This window comes from Epinephelus lanceolatus, chromosome 20, assembly GCF_041903045.1.
Source record: "Epinephelus lanceolatus isolate andai-2023 chromosome 20, ASM4190304v1, whole genome shotgun sequence".
Taxonomy (NCBI): Eukaryota; Metazoa; Chordata; class Actinopteri; order Perciformes; family Serranidae; genus Epinephelus; species Epinephelus lanceolatus.
The window spans coordinates 34,285,035-34,302,081 of record NC_135753.1 but is presented as its reverse complement, the minus strand read 5'-3'; the positions used below and the strand labels follow the sequence as shown (position 1 = coordinate 34,302,081).

At 41.5% G+C, this 17,047-nt stretch overlaps 1 protein-coding gene across 4 annotated transcripts in view; it reads left to right on the top strand.

The window, feature by feature from the left end:
• Positions 1-1,487: 1,487 nt before the first annotated feature.
• Positions 1,488-17,047, top strand: part of slc12a7b (solute carrier family 12 member 7b) — a 91,843-nt gene continuing 76,283 nt past the window's right edge. For 2 of the 4 annotated variants that reach the window (XM_033639510.2, XM_033639505.2), the window contains exon 1: positions 1,489-1,830. In XM_033639510.2, coding sequence (XP_033495401.1) covers positions 1,599-1,830 — 232 coding nt within the window. In that variant the 5' untranslated portion in view covers positions 1,489-1,598. Of the gene's footprint in view, positions 1,831-17,047 lie in introns of all 4 variants that reach the window. The other 2 variants (XM_033639507.2, XM_033639509.2) reach the window with 2 other exon arrangements.

Genomic DNA, 17,047 nt, shown 5'->3' with positions numbered 1-17,047 from the left:
GGCATAAACCAAACTTAATATATTTAGATATAAGGCTCTTCATGGCCTGGCTCCAGATTACATGTCAGACCTGTTAGTGCCCTGTGAACCTCTGCGTAATTTGAGATCCTCAGGCAGTGGTCTTCTGCCTGTTCCAGAGTCCAGGCTGAAGACCAAAGGGGACAGAGCTTTGCAATCAGGGCCCAGAGGCTCTGGAGCGACCTGCCTGAGGATATGAGGCTGTCCCAGTCACTGTCTTTGTTTAAGTCTCTTCTAAAAATGTACTTTAATCAGAAAGCACATCCTGACTTTATCTGATCTGTCTATTTTATTGCTTTCTTATTGATGTTATTTCCTATTTATTATCTCGATTTTAGTTTTGGCCGTCCTTATTTTAGCTTTTACTTAGCTGACATTTTATGATGTGTAATTTGATTTATTCTCTTTGTGTTTTAATGTGTCTAGTTTTATTGTACAGCACTTAGCTAACTGTAACTGTGTTTTGAAAGGTGGGATATATATATTAAGTTTATTATTATTATTATTATTATTATTACTATTATTAGAAGTGGAGTTTAGAAATACACTCCAAAATATACAAATAAATATTTTTATTAATGAAAGAAAATTTTGTTAAACAAATTTATTTATTCATCTCATAAGTACAGTACACTGAAATTTAGTGACCTTCTGCTTTATTTCAGCCCTTCACTCCAACTCTCCCACCACACCCCGCTGGTCCAAAAAATAAAATAAAATAAAGAATAAACTAAATTAAATTAAATTTAAAAAAGTATTTTAACAGATATATAGTTTTGAGATCCACTCCAAAATATACAAAATAAATGAATAAATAAATTGATTGATTAATTAATTAATGTATTAACAGATGTATGTATCCATCTTATAAGTACAGTACACTGAAATTTTGTGAACATAGACAAGACTTTTTTTTTTCTTTTTCTTGTATACAACCCTTCACTCCAACGCCACCCTGCCGGTCCAAAAAATAAAACAAAATTAAATTAAATTAAATTGAATTGAATTAAATTAAATTAAGAATAAATAAAATAAAATAGAAAAAAAATTAAAAAGATTTTAACAGATATATAGTTTAGAGATCCACTGCAAAATATACAAAAAATAAAATAAATTAATTAATTTATTGATTAGTTAAAGAAAACGTATTTTAACAGATATGACATTAATAAAAAAAAAATTATGAAATTATTTTGCTCACACAGTCTTGGAAAATTAGTTTATTTATTTTGATAAATAAATATTACAGAGATATTGAACTTTGGGGAGGACACTATTAAATTTGATGCAAATATCAGAACTCGCCCATTTTACAATTAACAAATTTCCAACACTCTGATTGGCTCCTGAGGGTGATTGACAGCGCTCCTCGGCCCTGTCAGCCAATGAGAGAAGGCGGGGGGCGGGCACGTGTGTACTGTAATCAATCCTCTGATCGGCTCGTGAGCATGTGTGTGTTCCGCGGTACGCTGTCCTGTGTGTTCACTCTCGCTGAGTGTGAACCGCAGAGGTGAGCCGGACAGCGTGTGTTCGCTCCTCCGATAAAAGTCTAGAGAAGAGGGGAGGACAGAAGGAGGGACATGGGGGAAAGGTTTGTGGTGGTCCCGGTTGGCAGAGGAGTTGGGGTCCCCGGGGAGGGGGAGCACTCGGACGCGGTTGTCGCTGACCCGGCAGGGGACTCCAGCGGCAGCAGCGGCGGCGGCGGCGGCACACTGGAGGAGAAGGAGGCGGGGGAGGACTCCGTGTTCGAGCCGCAGGACCCCAACGTCGTGGTGCCGATCCTGGAGTACAACAGGGAGCCCAACAAGTACGGTAAGACAGCCGCCCGTCACTAACTCCGTGTCCCACTTCTTATCTCATCTGTCTGCCAGAGGAGGATTAGCCCGTCGCATTTCACTTGTCTGGCTGTTTGTCCTCCAGGAGTTATGCAATGAAGCCGGGGCGTCAGGACCCCCAAACCCAGCCTGTGTCTGAATACACTCACCTAGAGTCAATCTGGGTCACTAAAAGTTTTATTAAACAATATTTGGATAAGTTGTGAAATGTAATTTGTCACCAACACTTCATTGAGAGCTCTAGCACTCAATCACACACAGTTTAAACTGTTTAATTTGGATAAAACTGAAAATTTAATTAAGCATTATATCAAATTTTGCCACATCTAATTGAGCAAACTACCTGTACATTTGCCCCTCCTGTTATTTGCTGTATTTGCCTACTAGATGGAGGAGTTTTAGTCTGTGACAGAAGACAAATAAATTCTTTAATTTAAACCCGCTACAGTGTTGAAATAATCCTACAGATAAGCAAGTTGTATTACCAGTGCTACCTTGTCATTTAAAGTCATAGTAGTCTACTACGTGCTTCTGTTTCTAAAGGGAATTTCATCTTGATATATGCCATGATATTCAGTTTATGTGCGCACGAGAGGTCAGAACAACAATCACACATAAAAAGAAGATGTTAAAAATGAAGATTGCATCATTAAATAAGAGTTCCAGACTAAGGAGTGTTACAAAATTGTGAATTATGTACAATTTACAACAACAGAACAACACAAATAAATCACTTAAGTGTTGCAAATAAGTTCAGATGTTGTTTGAATCACGATAAAGCAGATGATGATCTCTGAACCATTACTTGGCTACGCACTGTCCTCAAGCCTTGCTCGACCAGTTACTCACAAACAAGGTGCTTCTATAGCAACAGGTCGAGGGTTAGGAGGTGCTGGGATAATTGCCTGGCACACAGGCCGATCCGAGCACGCCGAATTACAGTGCGCTGATGTCCAAGTGTGTGTGTGTGGAGACAATCTGTTGTGGGTATCGATTGGTGATCGTTAGAGCACGGGCTTTTGTTAAACTGTGCTAAGCTGCTTAAATGAGTCCATCTTAAGATAAGGTTTCTTTTGAATGCAGTTGTTTTGAGAGACATGGGTCACTACTTCCACACAGGCTGTTTCATATGTCATAGTAACGTAGGTGAATGGAAGACGGTTGTCAGGAAACAACTGGAGGTTTTAGTTTTTTAGTATGGATAAGAAATGACTGGTTGTACTGGGGATGCATCACAAGTTTCATCATGATACAATATTCTGTTGATTCTTTGGATACCAATGCGATGTTTGCAGATATCACAAAGTCTGCGACGGCATGATTCCGATTCAAGTCGGGCGCCTCCAATCAATACGAGACGATGTCCTTGTTTGTCTTTTTCCGGGCTCTTACCCACCATCTTCCTGGTGCTTGAGCCTTAGCACTGTTTGAATCTTTAGGAAGGAGGTGTGCTTGGAGGGAAACGGTGACACATGTGTGCCATTGGTATTTCAAAATAAAAGTATATCTTAAAGATGACTACATGTGTTGATGTTTTCACCTTGCATCAGTGATATTGGATTGTTGATCACTGAACAATACATTGACCCAGATCAAGGTATCATTACATCCCTAGCTGTGTCAGGGTGTTATGTTGGGTCCAACCCAAAATGTCTTACTGATCCAGGGCCAGAACAAGATGCTGGGCGGCTAACAGGTCAGTTTGTGGTTTCTGTGCAGACTCAGAACGATATTTGATGGCATTAGTTGAAATAAAGATAACAAATTCCTAGTTCTGTTTATTTGACGTGAAATACTTCCGATTGTATTAAAGGCACTTTGATTTTGACTTCCATGGCTTGTGATTGTTGATTCAGCCACTGCAGGAATCTATATGATCTAACATGGGTACAAAAACCGGTGTGTTTCCATGTGTAACTTAATTTAGATCATAGACATGCTGTCTTAAATCAGTAGCTGCACTTGAGAGGAGCAAAAGCAGAGTTCTTCCATGTGACTTCCTCTTCTATGATACAAGGACAGATTGGCACCTGTTGCCTGAGTTTTAATGCATAGATTAAATTTCATTCTTAATCAGACTAAGCTGTTAAGAAGCAGATGGGTGTGCACGTGCACCGGTGCACTTGGAGTAGCTTGTGTTTAGGGATGAACGGAACAGATACTGATATTGGATATTGGGCCAATACTGACTCAGATCATTGACAGTTGGGCTGATCTATTCAGTTCAGTTCTGTGTTTAATAATTTCAGCTCTGACGTGATTTTATATTGGAATTTAAATTCCTATTTGCACTAAATGTCGACACGTTTTTGTGACTTAATGTTTGTTCTTATTTTTGTATTTTTTTTTTTTTACTGGAATTTCTGGATTTATTATTTTAATATTGAATAACAATTCAGTGGATTTATATCTAGGCATCTCTTGGCTGCGTTTTTTTTTTTAACAAAGTGAGGCACGCAACGTTAAAGTCAAGCCTGATGTTGCCTTACACAGTTAAGAATGATTCCAGTCACGCACTGCTTTTTGATTGGTACTCCATATCGTCCAATTCCCAAAACCCAGGTTTGGATTTGGGGACTAGTGATGGGCAAAGCAGTTCTTTAGATGTTACTGAATCACTAGAATCAGTTCATTAAAAAGATTCGTTCAAAAGATTTGTTCACCGAATTATTCAGTGCTTGGCGAGAGGAGCCCTGACCGTGTATCAGAGTCCTGCACTGGCAAAAACAGCTGATTTGCGGGTGTTTTTTTTTTTTTTTTTTAATTTAAAAAATGTTTTTCCCGGGTTCGGATCTGGGTGGAAAAAATAACATACGGGTCGGATCTCGGGTTTTAGATAAACACATCAAAATTAATATAAAATACTAAACTACAGATAACTATCTTGGTCATTATTTCCTCTCTGAGAATCGCCTCCGCTATTTCGCAACGGTCATTGGTTCAGCTGTTCACACGCGTTTCACCATCTAATAACACAATTTGTGATTGGACAAGAGAATCAAAATGGCTGCCACCGTCTAACAAGCGCCGCTTCCAAAACAGTAAATAATTATCTAGATATTTGAGAAATAAGTGGATAAAACGTACAACTATCACTTTATAATGTTTCTGAAGTGTTTCCCTGATGGATTACTTCTCTCCTCGATGGATTCTAAAAAACACGCGACGGCTCGTAACTGCTGATCGTCGCTCTGGACAGAAAGTAAGTCTATTATTACACATGTAAAGTTCCTTTACATAGATTAAACGTTTAAAAGCATTAAACGTAACAAACGAGTGCTTTTACACTCGTATGGGAGAAGAACACAGAGGGTTGATGATGGAGCTGAAGTCAGGTTTTTATTGTGAGAGCTGCTTCATTCAGGTCGTTGTTTACTCACTGGCACCTTAACTGTGGCGATATGCTGTTCAATATTCAGCCAATATGACCCAAAATGATTACTTTAAATCCGGGTTACGGGTTGGGCTGCGGGTCGTGTTTCAACGAGTCGGACCGGGTTGCGGTACTAATTGGCCTGATGCGCGGGTTTGCGGTTCGGGTGCAGTTTTGTACGTCCCCGGGTCGGGGCGGGGCGGATCTTGAAAATTGGACCCATGCAGGACTCTGCTGTGTATTGCATAGTCCGACTCACTGAACTGATACACGACTGAACTGCTGCTGCGTCTGCCCTGCACTGGTGAGTCTCATTACTGGCCAACCTAACATTTTAAGTTTGTTTATCTGGAAACTAAGTTGTGTTTAAACAATGGGAGGTGTGTGGTTGTGTTCATGTGGCTTGACTCCTGGCTACATTAGCCATTAGCGTGGAGAAAACGGTCCTTATGAAAGTGTATCACTGAGAAGAAATGATTTGAATCACTCAGGGATCAGGGTTACGTTGTTTACTGAGTGATTCGTTCACCGAGTGATTCATCACGCGGTAGGCAGTCCCTCCCTGCACCCTGGCTGACTCGCAACTCGCGAGTGATTCATCGTTCGCACGGACCAAATCGGCAGTTCCACTCCCGGCCTGCACGCTGGCTGGTGAGCTCAACTAAACTGAGAAATGAACAAATCAGTTCCGGAAGTGATTCAATTCAGTACGTTCACTCAACAGATTTGCTCTTTTGAACAATTCATTCGCGAACGACACAACATTATTGGGGACTGAAAAAGTCAGATTGGTGCATCCCTGCTTGCGTCTGCAGTACGTGGACTTGTCCCGGCCTTTGCCTTGCATTTCTCCCGGCCAGACAATGACAGACTATATTGTGTGTGATTGGCAAACGTTATAATCTCCGAAGTATTTGTTACACGGCTCTGAAGACACATAATCAGCTGGTGGTGGCACAATGGAAGAATGATGTCGAATGATTAGAGTTACCATGTTTCTATCACTTGTGCGTGTGTGTTAACAGTTAAGATGGACAAAGTTCATTCTGCCCTGCGGGGAAGTTTGTCCTCTTTTCTTGACCCAACGTCGACTGGACATTGACTTTCTTTGGGGATTTGGTCTGTTGAAGATTTCACTTGGAAGTTGTGATGGGTATTTTTACTACTTTTGACATCTGACATCTTTTGGGACTTGAACTAAGTTTAACACCTGTAAGTGCTGACTAAACTAAAAGTTATTTGGCTGTTGGACGGTGAGTTTGATATTCAACAGTTGGACTTGTTGGAGGATTGTTTGAAGACTGTTACTCTTGCTGCTGTGGGGAATGCAGGTATTAATCAGGAGTCATGCATCACTGAAGTATCTCATTATTGAATGTTTGTTTTGTAAGCTATTCCTGGATTTCAATTTCTTCTTTCCGCTACTGCTGTCAGTGTACTGCAATCAATACATGACTGATAGCAGGGGACGCCTGCTTGTTTACAGTAATCTATTTACTCACAGGCCACTGGATGCGTCTGCGAAATTACATTCCTGGATGATAAAGTTGACAACTACAGCAGGTAATGAGTTTACATAATGAATGGTCGGGCATTTTCTTTCACAGATGCACCACTTTTTAATGTTTGTAATGAAACAGAGCAACTTCTACGTACCAAGATTTTCTGGGTCATGACTACCCAGGCATTGCCGAACTAATTCGCAAATGCCAGATGAAATGAGAGGTTCCAATCTAAATCATATTTGGGAATTAGGCTGGAACCTTTGAGTTCATTTTTGATTTCCAGGGGGCGTCATCAGCGGACACAGACCAATCTGCCTCTGGATGCTTTTGGATAGACTTCGCAGTTAATCAGAGCAATGAAACATGATGTAGCACTGAGGGACACACATGCAAGTTGAGGCAGTGCTTGGTCCGTGTTCAAGCAGGAAAAAATGGCGTCCCTTCTCAAATGAAAGCTAAATAATACACTAAAATATATGTCTGAAATCTTTTCAGCCTGAGAATAGGTAATGCAGTTACAGAACCTTGATTCGTAATTGATCAGCACTGCTCAGTCTGACAGGTTAATGTGAGTCAGATCAGCGACGCAGTCATCGTAACAAACCCGTCCCATGCTACACAAACGGATGTGATTGTCCTGCCAAGAATCTGGACCAGTGGGAATCTGTTTGAACAGGAGGGGTGACCAGACGCATCTGCACGCGCCAATAAAACATGAGCTTGCAGATGCGTCTGGTTCCCAGGCTAGGTCATGACAGCTTTAATCAGGTGGATTGTCTCAAATGAAACCCTTACAGATTCCAGGTAAAGTAGACTGAGTGTGGCCTGTTATCTTAAACACATCAAAGAAAGGTTTTCTTGACATTCCTCGGTCACTGATAAACAGTTTACGGAAATGTTTTCAGGTTTTTATCTCTTTTAGTCTAGCTGAACTGGAGAATTGTGTTGCTGTTGTCACTGAGGTTGCACAACAAATGTATAAGAGCGAGATTAAGCAACATGTCGTAAGAGGAAGCAGTGGTTATGAAGAAGTGGAAATTGTAGAAAAGAGGGTACAGTTGGCTTGTTTCACTGGCTCGCCCTTCTATTAAAGCCTTGCAGGCAATCTGTGTGCTTTCTACTTGTTCCTTGTTCAGTCTTTGATGCAGCAGCCAAGCTGTGACTAAAGGAAGTAAAAGGAAAATATGAACACAGTTGTGACAGGCTAAATATATAAAGTGTATTTAAGATATTCTAACAATGACTTTAGACTGTATATCAAAGCAAATAGAGATGTAATGAATATATTAATAGAGATTTCAGGGTACAACAGACGATGCACCCTTGCTTCAGATACGTAGAATGACTGAGATTACATGTGGATTTATGAGGGATTAGGCAGGCACTGAAAGATAAATGAGGTTCTGCGGGGATAAGAGTCTCCAAAAGGTGTCGGAATTAAACTTCAACGGAGACCGACTGTCAATCTATCTCAGACAGTTCACACACTGGCAGATCTTTGGGGTTTTGAAACATTATTGAGGCTTGTTGCAGAGCGGCAGCAGCAGTTATCTACAGGTTTCATAATTTGAGATTTTACTGATTTTTACGGGTATTACTCATCATGTGTAGTATTACTCAACAGCTAAACAATGTCTTCCGTGGCTGTGGAGAAGCTTTAGTCAAGTCTGAGAAAATAATCCTGATGATGTGAAGAGTTTTTTTAGCCTGGGATTGGAGACTGCACATTTAACCCTACGTTTCAAACTGGGGGTGTGGAACTTGTAAGATGCTGCCATGAGACACGCACGAAAAGATGCTGTTAATGGCATTATGGGAAATGTACTGTAGGAGCAAGTGTTTCTGGAGATCACACCATATCAGGGACAACTAGTCAGAGTGTGTGCTAGGATTTATAGTGTCTCTTTCAAGTTTCCCAACTTTACCGAGCGGCAACCTCCCGGGCTGAAAGCGAAGCCACCATGGAAGTGCCAGATACCGCCGTTGCTTTCATGGCAACTTCTAGGCAGGGCCTGACGCTAACTTTTTTCCCAAGGAGCACATGTGCTCCTAAGTTGAAAAAGTAAGGAGCGCACAAAGAACTTTAGGGGCACAATGTAAATTGATCAAATAATGTGTTTTCCGTAATAAACGTGATGCAAATAGACATTTACAAGCAAAATTATTTAATGAATTTGTATACAAAATGTACAGAAATGTAAAATCATCAAGTTTTGAAAAAGTATTGCAATTTAATTTTGTCTTTAATGTTATTATCTTATATATATTATCCTTGTAATATGATTATCTTATATAATGGTATTACTATCCTAAAACATTCTCCAGGTCCTCTGAAACTCTGCAGGACTTATTTCTGAAGGGTAATAATTACACATATTTAAGCTGCTTGAGTGACAGGCTACAGTCTATGAGTCAGATCCACCCTTCGCTCCTTCACAGTTGCACCTTTTTGTCCAAATATGGTCATTTCTGTCTCCAGAAACCAAACGATGACCGCCAAAAAGCAGAACTCAAGGCTCCAAAACAAAAGCCACAAACCAGTGGGTGACGTCGCAGTGGCTATGTCTATTATTTTATACAGTCTAGGGGTGTGATAATATCGGTATGATTTTTAATATGATACTGACTCATACTGTGGCGTCCTGAATGTTTTATGAACAGCCCCGGACTTCTTCCTCTCTCGCCGTGTGCACACAGGAGTCGGTGTCGTCAAGTGATTTTGTCATAAACCTTTGGGAATGTTTGTGCCGCTTGCTGCTGAACAAAAAACTCCATATACAGTACAGGCCAAAAGTTTGGACACACCTTCTCATTCAATGCGTTTTCTTTATTTTCATGACTATTTACATTGTAGATTCTCACTGAAGGCATCAAAACTATGAATGAACACATGTGGAGTTATGTACTTAACAAAAAAAGGTGAAATAACTGAAAACATGTTTTATATTCTAGTTTCTTCAAAATAGCCACCCTTTGTTCTGATTACTGCTTTGCACACTCTTGGCATTCTCTCCATGAGCTTCAAGAGGTAGTCACCTGAAATGGTTTTCCAACAGTCTTGAAGGAGTTCCCAGAGGTGTTTAGCACTTGTTGGCCCCTTTGCCTTCACTCTGCGGTCCAGCTCACCCCAAACCATCTCGATTGGGTTCAGGTCCGGTGACTGTGGAGGCCAGGTCATCTGCCGCAGCACTCCATCACTCTCCTTCTTGGTCAAATAGCCCTTACACAGCCTGGAGGTGTGTTTGGGGTCATTGTCCTGTTGAAAAATAAATGATCGTCCAACTAAACGCAAACCAGATGGGATGGCATGTCGCTGCAGGATGCTGTGGTAGCCATGCTGGTTCAGTGTGCCTTCAATTTTGAATAAATCCCCAACAGTGTCACCAGCAAAACACCCCCACACCACCACACCTCCTCCTCCATGCTTCACAGTGGGAACCAGGCATGTGGAATCCATCCGTTCACCTTTTCTGCGTCTCACAAAGACACGGCGGTTGGAACCAAAGATCTCAAATTTGGACTCATCAGACCAAAGCACAGATTTCCACTGGTCTAATGTCCATTCCTTGTGTTTCTTGGCCCAAACAAATCTCTTCTGCTTGTTGCCTCTCCTTAGCAGTGGTTTCCTAGCAGCTATTTGACCATGAAGGCCTGATTGGCGCAGTCTCCTCTTAACAGTTGTTCTAGAGATGGGTCTGCTGCTAGAACTCTGTGTGGCATTCATCTGGTCTCTGATCTGAGCTGCTGTTAACTTGCGATTTCTGAGGCTGGTGACTCGGATGAACTTATCCTCAGAAGCAGAGGTGACTCTTGGTCTTCCTTTCCTGGGTCGGTCCTCATGTGTGCCAGTTTCGTCGCTTGATGGTTTTTGCGACTCCACTTGGGGACACATTTAAAGTTTTTGCAATTTTCCGGACTGACTGACCTTCATTTCTTAAAGTAATGATGGCCACTCGTTTTTCTTTAGTTAGCTGATTGGTTCTTGCCATAATATGAATTTTAACAGTTGTCCAATAGGGCTGTCGGCTGTGTATTAACCTGACTTCTGCACAACACAACTGATGGTCCCAACCCCATTGATAAAGCAAGAAATTCCACTAATTAACCGATAAGGCACACCTGTGAAGTGGAAACCATTTCAGGTGACTACCTCTTGAAGCTCATGGAGAGAATGCCAAGAGTGTGCAAAGCAGTAATCAGAGCAAAGGGTGGCTATTTTGAAGAAACTAGAATATAAAACATGTTTTCAGTTGTTTCACCTTTTTTTGTTAAGTACATAACTCCACATGTGTTCATTCATAGTTTTGATGCCTTCAGTGAGAATCTACAATATAAATAGTCATGAAAATAAAGAAAACGCATTGAATGAGAAGGTGTGTCCAAACTTTTGGCCTGTACTGTATGTGAATGTGTGAAAGTTGTGGTGTTATAACAGCCTGTCACAGGTTACAGCGTGATGATTAGAGGAGAAATGGCAGAGCATAAAGGTCCAGGTGGACAATGTGATAATGTGCAAATCAGCATCTCTGTGATTTCGCAGGCTAGTTATGTTAAAATGTGAAACCTCTGAAGTCCGGTCAATGTTTCAGGCTGTCTAAACAGTTTCTTTTTTACTGTAAGCGATGTTATACATAGTCCAACTGTGACAGATATATCAAGGTCTTGAGGTCACTGAGTGGTGTTTCACAGTACAACCCTTTGGCTCCAGATGTACCGCAAAACCTGAAAGAGAATGGGACTATTTCTCAGCTGGCAACAGAGGTCACACAGTAAATACAGCGTACATATATATAGTTAGTGATTTAAGGTGGGTGCAGTATGAACGGTTTAGGTTCAGTAAATGAACGTCCTCACCACACAGCATTATGTCTGCATGCGTGTGTGCATTCATGTTTAAAAAGGCATGCACCTTGGGCTATCATGTGCTGCCCTCTGCTTTATTTGGAGCCCAGCAGTCAGCACATGGACACCAACTGGGCCCTGGCTCCCACTGTATCTACTCCTGCTCCTGTGTGGCCTCCCAGTGTGCCGCCTCCCCTGCCAATCCTACGTGGGATGTTTGTTCCAGTTGCTCCTTATTTACACGCAACACTCAGGACAAGGGGTGTGTCCCTCGCCGGTCAGACAGAAGGGTTTTCAGAGAACTCAACCCCCCTTTTTTGGGAAATGCACACAGTTTAGCCCAATCGTCAAAGTGGCCTTTTCATCAAGGGCATTAAACCACTTTAAAAGTTTACTTAGTAATGCAAGTTTAACCTTGAGGGAGTCTGTCTGTGTTAATTTCAGCTGCAAACGCACTTGTACTCAATCTTGGCAATCTTGGGACACATCATTTTTCTATTACAATTGTTGAGCCACTAAATGATCTGACACATTTAGCAGTTAAAGACTTCATCAAACTTAATTTGTCACTCGTTATAAAGCCACTAGTTTGATATCACTGATTAGCTGTGATCAAATTTGCAGAAGATTAAGGTGTGGCTCTGTGATTACTCACTGGACTTTATGTGCCTGCAAGTCATAAAATCCTTGACAACTTTTTGTAGAGAGCTGAGCTGTGTCTGTTTTGCCACTTCCTGCCACAGCTCCTCAGGGAATGTTTTCTGTAGCTATCAGTGCCTTTAAAAATAACCCTGTGTTGTCCTTGGGAACCCATGACACGCTACACAATGCATAAGTGCATCATCATCTGAGATCCAGACGAGGTTTTTCCACAGAGCTTTACTGTGCTGCTTCTGTTCCCTTTTATTTCTCTCCGGGCTGAAATAGGGTTCAACACAGCCTATAGTTTGATGGTGTGTGAGCCAGGTGTTAAAGCTCAGCTGCAAACTTGAAGTATAGGTCAACCAATACTAGAGTTTAAAGGCAGATAATGATATCTATATTTGGGAGTATAGAAAGTCTATAACATCTTTCACAGTATATTTACCAGTAGTATTATTTTTTACATAAACAATAGCCTTGTTACTGATTATGACGATTTGTGTGTCTGTTTTTGTTTTTTTTTTTGGCTTGTTTTTTATACACTTGGCAAGACATTTAAGAATGTAAAAATCAGCTTGGATATGTTACTGTACGTTCAAACCAGAAGCTTCCAAAGAGGCAAAGTATCTCGCAGACGCCCGAGAAGCACGACTGTCCAAAATATTTGCGGCAGCTTTGGTCGCTCTAGTCGCTCATCACGTGAACCATTGAGCGTTCGATCGTGCTTGTCAATTTAACGGAGCCGCAAAGTGGACTACTGGCTTGAAAGCAGCGTAGTTGCTGCTTGCTGTTGTCGAGTCAAAAAGCTCATAGTTGGCCTACAGAAAGTTATGTTTGGTCAATGAAAACAGAAAACGTATGTCATCCCATTCAAACCAAGCAAGGAAGACTTTGCATGCTACGTCACAACATTAGCCTGCACCTCTCTCCTCTATTACGAACATTACACACTTTAAAACTCACCAGACCAACCAACTACCTCCGTGATGTGGTCCCAAGCCCCATTCTTCTTCTTTTGGTCTCTGTAACCAAACAGCGACACACTATAAAGGAGTGAGTGGGTACGAATGCAAGTAATAAACTTCTCGATATCCATCGTCAGAACAAGTGTGCTGTAGGAACCAAAGTTACATGGCTTGTTCTCTGGGACCCGCTTCATCGAAGCACGTCAGCATTCCGATTGGTTGCCGCCGAACCACCTCAGAGCTTATTACCATAAAGTTAAACAAGTTTTAACTCCCCTCCGGACTGCTCCGGTCGCTTTGGTCGCCCAAGACCAGGTTGCCCAAGACGGCAGACTCGCGTTGAAAATGAATGACTTCCGCCGTTTTGGAAGCTCTGGTCGCTGTTGGTGAGAATGTACAGTAACAGCGTCACAAATGACCTCAAACCTAGTTCTAACTAGCTCTAGCATCTACACCAATTCAGTATATATGCAACAAGCTAATATTGGCCTGGCTAATTTGTTGGTCTAGCTTGAAGCACCTGTATCATATACTGGCTGTGTTTCTTGAGCACTGGCTGGATGGATCAGAAGACGGGCTGATTAATCCTGACCTTGAGTTACTCAGTACGTTTACTCAGTCAGATTGAAATCGTGCTAAATCATATTTCTTGTATACAGTCAGTCGGACCTAAACTGGCCTAGAAGCTCTGAGCATGCTGCACACTTTCCGCCCCTTGCTTGACCGGAAGTCGAATAGCATTAAATGCGTAACGGAAGAAGAGAAGAAAAAGAAAAAGTAAACATACAGCACGTACGAGATATAGTTGTCCAACATGGTACCAGTTTTCCGCTAGCTAACCATAGCTAAGTTGTTAGTCGATTGTTTGGTCTGTGACGTAATAGGTCAACCGGAAAAGGTCCAGTACTATCAAGCTGAAAGGGGGCATATCGTCGCGTATCGTAGAAGAGTCGGACACACTTCGGTCAATAAATCGATTCCTCTGCTGTGCTTGTATACTGGGACAAGGACAGTAGACCACTTACCATAACCGTAGCTCGACTTAACGTCCATGTAAACGTACCAGCCTGCTAGTATCGCAGCTTTGCTCCCCTGTACAGCCTACAGTGCGAGCATTTTGCTCCAAATATGAGTGACTGAGTTCAGACACTGAGGTCGGCAAAATGCAGTACACAAATTAGCTTATCTCAAGCACTAATGAATCTGTCCTCTCTCTTGCGAGCAGAGATCAGTATACCGAACATTCAGAAATCAGCCTCTCATTTTTAGCCAGCATGGTTATAATGACAAACGTTGACAGATCATATCAACTGACACTAATGAACATTAATTCCATAAGTATTTTTGTTACAGGCTTAAATTAAACTCATCAGTTGTCTGGTTAACACGCTCTCAGCAGTCAGTGTGTACTCAGCTAAAGACTGTTTCTATAATTAATAAATCCAACAGAGTGAACAGTGTTTCAGTCACATTCTCCAAATCCAGTATGATTTAAAACATTTTTCAAGGAAACCTAAAGTGCTACATTTCTCTGTCCCTGCTCATAAAGCCTCTGCTGGGACAACACCCAGGTTCACAGTCGGCTGGGTCTAATCTGTGTAACGGCAACAACTGAAAACTTGCTGATGCAGAAGGGAGTTTGCACTGGGCTGGCTAAATTTGAGTCGCTGTTTGAGCAGCTGAAGGTCCGTCCCCGGACTGTCTGCCATTGTCCGTGCTTTCGCTTCAGCTTTGTTTTTCTTGAACAGATACAACGTCACGTTATTTGTAGACTACCACAATAAAAGCAGCAACTTTTTTTTACACTTGTACCCACATCAATTTGGGCAGTAAAAGTGAATTAAATCCTCAAGTAAATCAATTTTCCTCCAGTATATGGTCAGGTGTTCATCGCTCACTTTGAGAGGGATACAACACTTGTACATCTTAGTCTTTAAAGTCATCCTAGGCTTATTTCCTACTTACTAAAACAGTCCTAATCTGAGGTTGCACAAATGGCTCAAAGTGCCTTTTATCAGTACAGTCTGGCCAAACAAACCTGCTGCAGCCCTTAGTCCTTAAATGATCTGCAGGCCGAGCTCAAACCTAAAACCCTTATCTCTTTAAATTGTTTTTAACTTAGAATAATGGAAGTTATCACTGCTAGCTGCAGTTTCAAAGACAAAACAAGATCAAATATTGCTGCCTTGTTAATGCACTGACTATTTAATGTAGTGTATTTTTTGCTGCACCCATTGTTGGGACTTGATGTTGTCCTTTTATGTGTTTGATGCTGCTATTTGAACCTGTCTTGGCTGGATCTCCCTTGTAAAATAGGCTTTAAACTCAGTGTGTCTTCGTAGTGTAGCTTATGAGTATCTTAATTAATAGTTCTAATCTAGGACTTTCAGTATTTGGATGAAGTAGCTTGTGAAAAATAAGCTGTGTGAAATTTAGAAGCTGTGACAGCTGTGTCAGAGATACATATTTAATCAACATTTAGGTATTGGATTGAACTTGATAGTGGCTGATACCCAGTATCTAAGGTCTGGAATCAAGATTGGGGCCAGAAAATCGTATTTGTGGCATCCCTAAATAATAATAGTGCGCACAATATCTGCAAATCAAAGCACCTGTCTCACTGGATATGGAGCCTCTGCTGTAGTCCACCTGAAATCCTGTTCTTATCTCTCCTCATGCTCTTTACATATAAGTGAAGCCAGTGTTTATTTCAGACACACATCGCATGTGGTCAGATTGATAACAGTAACAATGTTCCAGCAGCTGAAAGCCGCTGCTACTGAACAGGCGTCGTGGGAAAAACTACTTAACATGTTTTTCCCCTGAAGGTCTTCTACATTTGTTGCTGGTAGTCATGGGGTTTTCCAGCTCTTGGTCAGCAGTTTTTGTAAAGCTAAGTAAGGCATTTACGCTGACTCATGTTGGCCTTATTGCCTTTGCTGTTGTGATAAATACTAATGGAGGACGAAATAAAGCTAAATGAGGCCTTTGGAGAGCCAAGTCTACCCTTTAAAATTACACCAGGAGCTGGTAAAGAGTTGTGTCGACTCAAATCAATAAGTAGGGAGTGGACACATAAACATGAACCAATATTTTGGCCTGCTGTACAGTCGCAATTCAAACACCTTTCTGTTACTGTCTCAACAAAAAGGAGTTCTAAGCATTCATTTATGTTTAATTCCTGTGTAGATGTTGATGTTATTGTGTCCACCCCAGGTGTATGCGAGGGATAAAGACAGCTAGGTACAGCAGGAGTTCTTGGTTGTGGCGTGGATATCAGATGTCAGAAATGTGTAGGGAGACGTGTGAGTGTCATGTTCAGCCCGCCTCTGAATGAGGAGCCTAAGGATAACCTCCTGAACCCCTCCCCTCTCACGAGCAGCCTAAACAACTCCAGCACGGTCAAAAGCCAGAGATGAAACTGATACAGTGGAAGCTTCGGTCGTTTCCAGCATCTGTCATGACTCGGACTGAGCCGTCCACCCAAAAAGGAACTGAGCGGACAAAACGCTTGACTCGAGCCAACTTCTGTTTTTGCTGAACTTAGTCAGTGGCTGATATTAATATCTACCTGACATATCAGGAGAGATGAAAGACCAAGCTGAGCTGGGGTCAGGTTCCCATCATATGCCTGACTTCATTTTCAAGCTCAGTGAAGGGTTCCTGTAAGTGTTACTGGTTTTGAAACCAGAGATTTCCAAGGAATTTTCATCATTAGCGTCGCTCCACTTCACACAGATGTGCAGACGATGTGTACACACAAAAACCCAACTAGTTTTTACAAAAGAAGAATGTGCAGAGAGAGTGATAGCAAAGGCTTTTTAAATTTGAATCAATAGCTTCCCTTTTATCTTCAGCTGTGATCCT